This window comes from Syngnathoides biaculeatus, chromosome 8, assembly GCF_019802595.1.
Source record: "Syngnathoides biaculeatus isolate LvHL_M chromosome 8, ASM1980259v1, whole genome shotgun sequence".
NCBI classification, from domain to species: Eukaryota; Metazoa; Chordata; class Actinopteri; order Syngnathiformes; family Syngnathidae; genus Syngnathoides; species Syngnathoides biaculeatus.
In genome coordinates, this window is record NC_084647.1 from 11,387,409 (window position 1) to 11,398,539 (window position 11,131).

Here is an 11,131-nt window from a genome sequence, read left to right on the forward strand (position 1 = left end):
GGGAATTACGGTATCTATCGAGTCTGGCTGTTGGTCCTTGAAGGGCTTCTACTATTAATGCTAATCTGCTGCTTTATCACTTCATACCCTTGAGACACTCTCGGTATGCTATACTGTAATCAACAAAATTCATATTCATCTTTCTCAATAATAATTACACGACGGCATTAACGTTTGAGCATTAGGTTGCAGAGTGATGGACGTGCGCGGTCTCCCCCGTGTACATCTTGGGCTGCAATTCCTTTCTTTTAATTTGAGCGCGTTTGGGGGCGTTCCAGGTTGCGTGCAGACCATCTCCGTGGTGGGGCCCGTCTTCGGCTACCTTTTAGGCTCCTTGTGTGCGAAGATTTACGTGGACATTGGATTCGTAAAACTGGGTAAGTTACTCCGTGTTCACATTTCTCGGTCCGAGAGAATTAGCATTCATTTATTTATTTTTCCCTCATTCATAAAACAGAGGCATGATGTTATCGATACAACAGCAAGTGCAGCAGATGTCAGAGCAGATGTTCGGGGTTAGCGTCTTTTAGTTAATGAGCCGGCGGCGCTTTCAATTAAATAGAGTGCTACACGCGGAGAGGAAGTCTGAATGCGGGCGATGTTACAGCTGGACTTAGACTATAGACCTTATAGACGTTGCAAGTCCGAACGAATATAAATATTGCTCTTTACATGTGTTATTAATGGAGTATTCCATCCATTAGCTTTAATGCCAGAGAAAGGAGAAAACAAACAGGTTAAGGTCATCGAGGTGCAAAATAGTATAGACTGTAAATTTTACGGGAATAAAATTGGTATTCGATGGAAAAAAAATGGTGCGTTACTACTGGAAAAGGTGTTATGAAGTTACAGTAGGGGTGTCAAACTCATTTTTGTCATGGGCCACATTGTAGTTACGGTTTCCCTCAAAGGGCCGTTATGACAGAAACCATTAAAAACATTTAATCGCCTCATCATGTTTACACGTGAAAATTTATGAACTAGTTTTGGAATCAGAAATCAAGGGTAATGGGTCAAAAATGCTTGCAATTGCTCCATGTTGTCATTTATGATATGACAATTTGAAATTTTTGTACAGATTTGAACAAGGAGGCGGCACAGTGGGTCAGCTGGTAAAGTGTTCGCCTCACAGTTTTGAGGACCCGGGTTTGATCCTGGACCCACCTCTGTGGAGTTTGCATGTTTGCAGGTTTTCTCCAGGTCCACATCCCAAAAATATGCAACATTAATTGGACATAGGTGTGATTGTGAGTGCGACTGTTGTCTGTCTCCACTTGCCCTGCGATTGGCTGGCAACCAGTTGAGGGTGTACCCCGCCTCCTGCCCGTTGGCGGCTGGGATAGGCTCCGACACTCCCCGCGACAATCGTGAGGATAAGCGGCAAAGAAAATGGATGGATGGATTTGAACAAGAATCATGGAAGTTGACGTACATGTTTCACCATAGCGGGCCACATAAAATCATGTCGCAGGCTGGATCTGGCCCACAGGGCTCGAGTTTGACAACTGTGAGTTACAGTGTAAAATAATACGTTTATGTGGACAAAACAGCGACGTTAAAACAATTTTAACATGACTGAAAACCTTTTTTATTTCTTTTTACAGGAATAAAATGTTAATATTACAAACTAACATTTTACATGAAAAATGGCATAGTTCTACAAGGGTAATATTTTAATTTTACTATATATTTTTTTTTTTTTTTAAATGAAAATGAGGTTGTGATTTAGATTCGAACGCGCTGAACCCAATTAAGGTCACCGACTCCCCCGCAGTGGAGCTCCTGTAAATGTGCACGCCACAAACATGCGAACAATAAGTGCTGATTATAAAGGTCACTCTATATTTACCCCCCACCGCAGAAACGATCACGATCACCCCGGCAGATTCCCGCTGGGTGGGAGCCTGGTGGTTGGGCTACCTGATCGCCGGTGTCATCACCCTCCTTTCCGCCATTCCATTCTGGTTCCTACCACGCTCGCTGCCGATCCCCGGCTCGCGCGGCCCAGAAAACCCAGAGCAGACCAGTTTTATTAAAGACTCTGCCCCCGTGAAGCACAATTATCCAGCGGAAGAGCGCACCAGTTTCATAGAAATGGCCAAAGGTGAGGAAAGGAATACTATGAATAGTTTGGATTTTTAAAAAAAAAAAAAAAATCTTATGATTATCCATCTGTGTACCAGAGGACATCATGTAGAATCTGTGCTTTTCACAGGGATGAGAATTTTCTGTGGATTCGCGGAATTCAGATTTTTTTTTTTTTTTCTGAAATTTGTGGGGGGGGGGGGGGGTACGGTATGGCTTGACGTGAGGCAATGTTGTGACCTTTCGGCAACGCTCGTCGTGAAATTAGTCACAACTGTCATAGCGGAAAACGGCATTGCAATCTGTTTGCATGAAATTTGCTGTTTATAATAACAACAACGTTCCGATTTCCGGCAGCGTTTTGCCGGTATTTCGTCGGTATTTTCACTCCGCTGTTAACATTTCATAGAGAAACATTGTGTTTATTACGGCATAGTTAATAACTTATAGATATACGTACGCATATGTTATCGGACGGTCTGCACGTTTGCCAGTATGACGAAAGTCTTGGAGCGAAAAGATGAAGATCGTGCCAGGGAAATTGAAAAAAACCACGGGGTAAAAAAACTCTTTCAGACGGGCACGGCTTGAAAAAAGCGTAACCGTGCAGATAGGAACAAAAACGGTCTCAACATGTCTGACCGAACACATACAAAAAGTGGACGTTCCCGGCAAAGTGCTCTAAGTTGGACGTAAATTTCTCAAATGTTATATAATTGACAACCGTTAATACAATTAGGCCTATCTGTAGCACCGGCCCTGTAGATCACGCATTTTATCGCTCGCTTTAATATTTCATGATCTCTCTCTCTATATTTTGAAAACTTAAAATATGAGTATAAAAAGTGGACATTCCGGGCAAAGCGCCGCGCACTCCGTGTTCCAATACGATCAATTATGGAAGCCGAGGAGCAAAAAATATCCAGGAATATATCCAAACCAGGAAACATAAAGGTAAATTGGACGTACATTTCTCAAATATTATATAATTGACAACTGCTAATACGATTAGGCCTATCTGTAGCGCTGGCCGTGTAGATCATGCATTTTATCGCTCACTTTTATATTTTATGATCTCTCTCTCTCTCTATATATATATATATATATATATATATATATATATATATATATATATAAAATAAACAAATTACTTGTGTACTTATTTCTGAAGTATAACTTGTAAGTGCAGTAGCCTATTTGATTAAAATCAAAATTATTTTGCTTGTTTGGACTTTTAAGATATATATATATATATATATGTAAATATATATTTTATATTTGGTTGTTTGGACTCATATTTCAAGTTTCAAAATGTTATACAATAAACAAATTACTTGTGTACTTATTTCTGAAGTATAACTTGTCAGTGCAGTAGCCTTTTTGATAGCAATTTCACTCAGTCTACATTTTTATGTCTGAAGTTTGGCAAAATTATTTTGGTTGTTTGGACTCATAAATGTTATGATTGCCCGGTATTTACACTCTTAGAAGTAACCAGAGTTCACCATTTAACTGTCTGTTTTATAAAAAATAAACCCCCCCCCCCACCCCCCAAGGCAGACATTTTCAGTGTTTTTCCACAATTGGTCATTCTCATCCCTGTTTGCAGTCCGTGCGTGGAAAAGCAATTGGCCTTTGGCCACGTTCAATCCATTTTTAATAAATTCCAATGAATGTATGTGAACGTCACGCTCACGGGTCCTGAATGTCATGATTGTTGTACTCCCTCACTCGTGAACTGAGTAGACTTTATTCCCCATTTATGTCTTTTCACAGATTTTATTCCAACGGTGCGGAGCCTGCTGGGCCACCCCGTTTATTTGATTTACTTGTGCGTGACAATCATCCAGCTCAACTCTCTGATCGGCATGGTCACGTACAAACCCAAGTACATCGAGCAGCACTTCAGGCAGTCGGCCTCGAAGGCCAACTTCCTAATGGGTACGAACCAAGTCAAGCGCACGGCATAGTTCCGCTTTTGATTCCACGTGTCTGCATTTCGCTCTCACAAATCTCAGGCGTGATTAATATCCCCGCGGTTGCGCTGGGGATGTTCTCCGGCGGGCTCCTGATGAAGAAGATGAAGCTGAACATCATGGGGGCAGCCAAGTTTGCGTTTGTCACCTCGTTCATCGGCTACATCCTCTCGTTGTTCTTCTTCGTGATGAGCTGCGAGAACGCCAAGATAGCCGGAGTGACGCTGCCGTACGACAGGTGCGTTCTTCAAATGCCGCAATACATCATTTCAAACGCAAAACGAACGCACCATGTGGATTCAAATAAATAAATAATAATAATAAATGAAAGACAACATTTGTTTGCAGTTGAAAACGTTTTTTTTTTTTTCTCTAAAGGAAACGATGGGCATTAAAAAAAATTATATAATAATGGATACAATCAATTGTGCTACAATTGCGAATTTTTATTTATGAAAAATAGAAGAATATTTACCGTAATTCCCGCCCTACAGAGTGCACCTGGTTATAAACCTCACCCAGTACATTTCTAAAGGAAATATCGTTTGGGACATACGTACGCTGGAACGGTGTAAAAGTTGCAAGTGCCCACAATGAAACTTGAGATATTTACAAAGAAAGACGGTACGCAGAGTTTTATCTAAAACGAACACGAGAGCCGTCGCGCTAACACGAACGCTAGCACCGCCGTGCTAACGGGGCCGGTTAAAAAAAAAAAAAACATACCGGTAGAAATCACTGAGACACGGCAGTAACACGCTAGCGGAAATTTGCTGAATTAGTAAAAAAAAAATACAAATTAATAAATACCTTTAATAAAAAAAAAAAAATGTACTTGCCCTGCGATTGGCTGGCAACCAGTCCAGGGCGTACCCTGCATCCTGCCTGTTGCCAACTGGGATAGGCTCCAGCACTCCCAGTGACCCTTATGAGGATAAGCAGCAAAGAAAATGCTTAGATTACGTACTGTTAAAGATCCGTGGACCGGGGCTTCTACTTCGGCACTGTACATATCACAAGCAGTATTTATTAGTATTTTCTTTTTTTTTTTTCTCTCCCGTCCAGCATGGAGGGCATCTCGTACGACAAGCACTCGGTTTTCACCGCCTGCAACTCCAACTGTTTTTGTCCCGCAAACAACTGGGACCCGGTCTGCGGCGGGAACGGCATCACGTATGTTTCCCCCTGCCTTGCCGGCTGCACCAGCTCCACCGGTTCGGGGAAAAACACAGTAAGTGAAATTGGGGGTTAAGCAAATGCTGGACTCTATCGCACATTTTAGCACTCCACAGCATTCGATTAATAATTCATCCATCCATCCATCCATCCCTTTTCTTAGCCGCTTATCCTCACAAGGGTCGCAGGAATGCTGGAGTCTATTGAAACTGTCAACGGGCTGGAGGCGGGGTACACCCTTAACTGGTTGCCAGCCAATCGCAGGGCACTTTGAGACAAACAGTCGCACTAGCAATCTTACCTACGGACAATTTTGACCAGGGGTCTCCAAATGGCCCGCGAGATGATATTTTGTGGCCCCGTAAAAATTGTGCCAAACATATATGTGCGTTCATCTGAGATGACACGCTGTGGCGACCCCGAAAGGGACAAGCCGAAAGAAACCGACCGACCGACCACCTTAATATGAAAGTGTAATGGCAGTGCAGTCCTCAAGTTTTATACGGATGGCGCTTTTACCGTGTTGTGTGCGGAGCAGACCAATCACGGTGGGGTAGATGGCTGTCGGGCGTGTGACATCGACCGGGCTTAATGCAAGCAGAGAAAAAAAAAAATCAATGAGAAAGTTACAGCAGCGTGTTTTTTTTTTTTCCAAAGTTTTGCACACAAGTTGTAAACACTAGCTTCCTTCTTCATCTCATTTTGTGTGTAAAAAAAAAAAAAAAAAATGCCTCAGCCAGACTCCGCCACCGGCGGCCCCAAGGTAAATTGAGTCCGAGACCGCTGATTTAGAGTCGCCGATGAATGCGTGCTTTTGGGATGTGGAAGGAAACCGGAGTGCCCGAAGAAAACCCATGAAGGCACGGAACATGCAAACGCCACACAGGCGGCTCCGGGTTTGAACCCGGGTCCTCAGAACTGTGAGGCCGACGTTTTACAGCTAAATTCCTGCTGAATAAGACCAACTTTTCCCAATCTTACATGACATTAGAAATTCGTTTTCTCCCCGAGCACCCCGACTCAGTAGATTACCGTAATTCCCGGCCTACAGGGCGCACCTGGTTATCAGCCTCACCCAGTACATTTGTAAAGGAAATACCATTTGGTACATACATACAGAGAGTTTAAAGCTTGCACCGTCGTGCTAATGCTAGCGCTAGTGTCACCAAGCTAACAGGGTCGGTTAAAAAGAAACATACTGGTAAAAACCACTGAGACACGGCAGTAACACGCTAGCACAGCGCTAACAGGGCCGGACCGGTAAAAGTCACTTCCTCGACACATATATTCCACTGGTCTCAAATTAGCCGCATAAACCGCAGAGTTGAAAGCGTGTGAAAAGTCCAGAAATTACGGTAGATCATAAATTGTCATAACATTGGCAACACTGGCAACTGCTCTGTCACAACAAACAGGAATTTTTAGATTAAAATGACTCTCCTAAAATTGCACTGCTCGAAAATTGCACGAACAATATACTTTATATTTAACACATAACGATTAGAGTGCAACTCCAAACGGTGTTTTCGGTCGTCCACATGAAAGCAAACAACAACCGAGCCCTCTCATCAGGAGGATGCTCAGACGTCTTCATGAGTGCTCGCAGGCACGAGGACTCCGAACCCACCACCGGAGCACGAGTTGTCTTGAGGACATTTCTAGTAATGTTTTTATCGACAAATTCCGCTAATCAGTTGATGTACGGTAGATGGATCATTGAGCGCTCGGGTGCACGATTTCACGATTCACAGACAGTTCAGTTTTTGGTATTAGTTTAAAAGTCTTGGATTGAGACGTGGTTACCAGAATTCACAAGGAAAAAAATTATTATTTTTTTTTTTTTTGCTTTATTCACGGAAACCGACCCGACACGTGTCTAATTCTACACACCCGCACGTGTTTCCCCAGGTCTTCTCCAACTGCAGCTGTGTCGGCGCGGCTGCCAACTCGACAGCCAACGCGGGTCAGTGCCCCGACAAGGACGACTGCGACAGGATGTTCCCGTACTTCTTGGCCCTCTCCGTCATCACTTCGTTCATCATCTCCCTGGGAGGAACGCCGGGCTACATGCTTCTCATCAGGTCAGACGAGCTCCAAAGCTCATTAAAAAAGAAGAAGAAGGAAAAAAAAACGCTTTAATGCCCCTCATTCTTTGATCATTGGCGTTATTTCGAGATCTGAGTGGACTGAACGCTGTGCTGTTACTAGGAGATGTTTCCATAGCGATTGCGTGACTTTGGATACTGCATGTTTAAAGGTCCGCTGTCACGAAACGATGATTTTTAGTATGTTAATAATGAAAAAAAACAGCAGCCGATATGGACCCAGCTTTTTTTTTTCACCACAAAACATGATTTTGACGTATATGGCTTTTTGTAACTCCCGCCGTGAAAATCCTCTCGAGGGATTTGTTTTCGAGAAGAAGCAGGAAGTGACGTACGGGGCAGTAGCGCACTTAAGCGGTCTCGTTTCTTTCTACTAGTTTTACCTCCGGGAATGTAGCTCGTTGTTCCTTCGTGTTAGCCAAAATGCCGGCTCGTTGTATTGCTGGATTTTGTTGGAACACTCGGGGGGATGGATTTACTCTTCATACTTTTCAAAAAGACCAAGTTCGTCGTGAAAAATGGATTGCACGGGTGCAAAGGACGAGAGCTTCGTGGGTTCCAAATGACAGGTAGATGTGTATACAGCTCCTAAAAAAAAAAAAAAAACAACAGTTGGGGGGGGGCGTAATCCTCTCATAACATATCAAAAGATCTGCGTACGTAAGTCGGGGGTGCTTAATGTGTCGATGTGCGCGTCGGACGGCCTCCGCGGGCCTTGTGGATCGCCGCCGGCCGCCGGTGGCTCGTCATCTCCGCCGCGGAAGTGGATCGGACGGGGAGGCGGTTTGGCCGTGCCGTCATCGTCGTCGCTCGCGGGCGGCGTTATTTTTATCACCACCGCGCGCAGGTGGATCGGACGGGGAGGCGGTGTGGTCACGGCGTTATCGTCGATTACGGGTGGCGTTTTTATCACCGCTGCGGGGAGGTGATTTGGCCGTGATCCGCATATCATCTAAGTATGGTTCAAAACGATAGGGTTGTATTGCCCCGGTCACTTCACTCAGTTGTGAGATGTTCTCTTCTTCGACAAGAGCTTCCGTTTTAGAATGGGACGGACAGAAGATGCAGCCAATTTGGCGACCACTTGGATGTCGAATGAGACTTCCGCAACTTTGCGCATGGATGACGCGCTCTCCGCTCATTTATTTTTTCGTAAGGACATCAAAGTAAACAATGTTCTATGCATTTTTCATTACAATATCTATTTTAGAATGTTTATCGGGATGACACTTGGGCTCCAAATGCTTTGCACTATATCGCTTAGGTGTAATTTGTATGTGAATATGAGGGACTTTTGCCTCATTTCCATCAAAGCCTGCAGAAACAATATCATCGGTTATTTATAGTCCTAGTGTAGTTTGCTCTTTCCGCAGATTTTTGTCTCTGTAGCTGGAAATCCCGCCGGGCCATCTGCCAAGCGTTTCAAAAAGGGGGGGGGGGGGGGAGAGAAAAAAAGAAGCCTCTTTCCATCACATGATCTATATTAAATCTTGAAAGATCAGTTTGTGTTGCTCACAAATTGGATCACAGCTGTGCCAAACAAATCACGCGATTGACTCTCTGTGGCGACACCCCCCGACGGGACGAGACGAATGTTGCGCACGCTTTACCGCCGAGCCGCCGCTCGCTGTGGCGGAAATATTAGCGATTCTTTGGAGAGGATAAAGAATATATTCTTCGGAGAACAGCGGAGCCCCGCTATTCCCGGGGGACGGGGAACACGCTGTACCGCAAATAGTGGGAATTTGCACATGATTGAGTCTAATTATAATTGCATCAGCAAAAAAAAAAACAAATGCAAAAAGTTACATTATTATTATCAGTCTACAGGTGTTGTTCCTCTGTGTTTAAATATCCGCTGCTTAAAGGGCCATAACATGTTGGTCGTTAGCCCATCTGTGGCGTTTCCCATAACGCGTGAGCCTCAAGCCAGCAGACTTTTGAGCTCGGCACGTGACGTCACCATTTCCACGGCGCTATATTGCCAATTCTCGTTCTCAAATAAGTCCAATGCGTATATTAAAAAAGAAAATAAACCGTCGGTCACACAGAGGTTTACAAAGGTTATCGTGTGGCCGCAACACGCTTCTGTGTACGGAGCACCTGACTCCGTCTTATCTTTTTTTGATCGCATTGCTCTCAAATGAGCCAACTTGGCATTCTAAATACTTCTTGGGAAATTTCCGCTGCGGAGGAGCCGACTCGCTTGTCCTCTTTTTTTTGTTTTTTTCACAATTATAGTTAATGAATGTGAGTTTGTGTAAAACCAGGGGTCATTTATTTAAATATTGGTATTTGTATTGAATACGAGCCGAAAAGATTGATGGATTTCTGCAAAGGTTAACATGTGGCCGGATACGCTTCTGCGTTCATGTGCCGTCAAAACCGTCACTGCGTGGGATTTATTCCTGACGTGAACAGAACTAGCAACTAAGTATTCGTATGCGTCCAGAGTTTTAGACGCTTTCAAACTTTTCTGTGTAAATCTCGACGACTTACTCACCAGATCCACGCGTAGATCCAGTTGACAAGCGGAAGTGAATGAAAAGTCCACTTTCTAATCTACGAAAACATGGACTTCAGCATTAAATACGGGTTGATCTCATTTTTCCACGCACCGTCGTTCATTTTCACCTTCTAAATGTCTGACGGTATCAGACAAGACTCTGGGCGTCGTGCTACAAGACATTTTTCTGTCGTCTCCAACCGACTTAGCATTGAGCAATGCTCAGCTTGACCAGGAATATGGCGACGTAAACAAAAGTGATTTTATGACGCAAGTGCATGAGCTCTATAAAGCAAATTTAGGTATTTTTGTTGTTCTTTGTTTTATATTCAGTTTGACAATAAACCAAAACTGTGCTTGTTAATAAAGACCTTGTAGCCTTTTTTTTTTTTTTTGAAGAAGAAGAATTGCTCAGTAGCTACTAAACTGCTGCTTGTCTTAAACTGTGTTCAGCTCTGCTCACTGACACCGTAGCGTAATTCAACTGCGTAATTTGATTTCACAGTACTGGAAACACCACCGCTTGGACTCATTTTGATTCGGAGTATGAACCGCACGCCTTTGAAATGCGGGAGTCGGCTGGAGAAAACCGGCTCAGGACGGCTTTTGTGAGCGGGCGCGCTAACTACGAGCGCCGTGCCGCACTTTAATGAAGTCATTCTGGATCATTTATTCGATCAACACAGTTTAAAAATAGTTTTGTTGTCTAGTCTGCCTTCAGTCACAAGATCAACTGTATTCAAGAAAACAAACACGAGTTTACACACAATTTTATTCGACTCTGCAGTAGATTTTTAGCTAACATGATCCAGCTCTGTGTCTGTCCGCAGTCCAGCATTCTCTTTGGACTCATTTCTTCGTGTTTGTGCTATGCTTTTCCTCAAGAGATTCCAGGGGAAGTAGTTCAATCGGGAAAACTTGTGTTTTCATTCACGTATTATACACTACTCCAAATGTATTTGTTGAAGGTGCATCAAACCACAACTAAAATCATTCGCCTTGGGATTCCACGCTCTAGCAACTCATACACTCGGTAAGTTCCTTCACGTATCCTCTGCTGGTTGTTATCCAATGTACTCTTTTCTCCTATACTAAAATGATTTCACTTTCTGTAAACAGCCGGAATCCCAGCACCCATTTACTTCGGCGCCATCATTGACACCACGTGTCTAAAATGGGGTCAGAAGCGCTGCGGTGGAAGAGGAGCGTGTCGAATCTACAACACCACAGCGTACAGGTAGAACTTTCCGTGTTAAGACGTACCGTGATTTCCAGACTATACA

General features: G+C 43.7%; 1 protein-coding gene across 2 annotated transcripts in view; it reads left to right on the top strand.

Annotated features, from left to right (window-relative positions):
- The window catches only part of slco1c1 (solute carrier organic anion transporter family, member 1C1), a 37,866-nt gene that overhangs the window by 21,126 nt on the left and 5,609 nt on the right, over positions 1 to 11,131 (top strand). For both annotated transcript variants that reach the window (XM_061828409.1, XM_061828410.1), the window contains 8 exons: positions 279 to 377; positions 1,862 to 2,104; positions 3,862 to 4,026; positions 4,104 to 4,299; positions 5,127 to 5,292; positions 7,146 to 7,318; positions 10,817 to 10,881; positions 10,968 to 11,085. In XM_061828409.1, the coding sequence (XP_061684393.1) occupies positions 279 to 377; positions 1,862 to 2,104; positions 3,862 to 4,026; positions 4,104 to 4,299; positions 5,127 to 5,292; positions 7,146 to 7,318; positions 10,817 to 10,881; positions 10,968 to 11,085 (1,225 nt within the window). The remainder of the gene's footprint in view (positions 1 to 278; positions 378 to 1,861; positions 2,105 to 3,861; positions 4,027 to 4,103; positions 4,300 to 5,126; positions 5,293 to 7,145; positions 7,319 to 10,816; positions 10,882 to 10,967; positions 11,086 to 11,131) is intronic.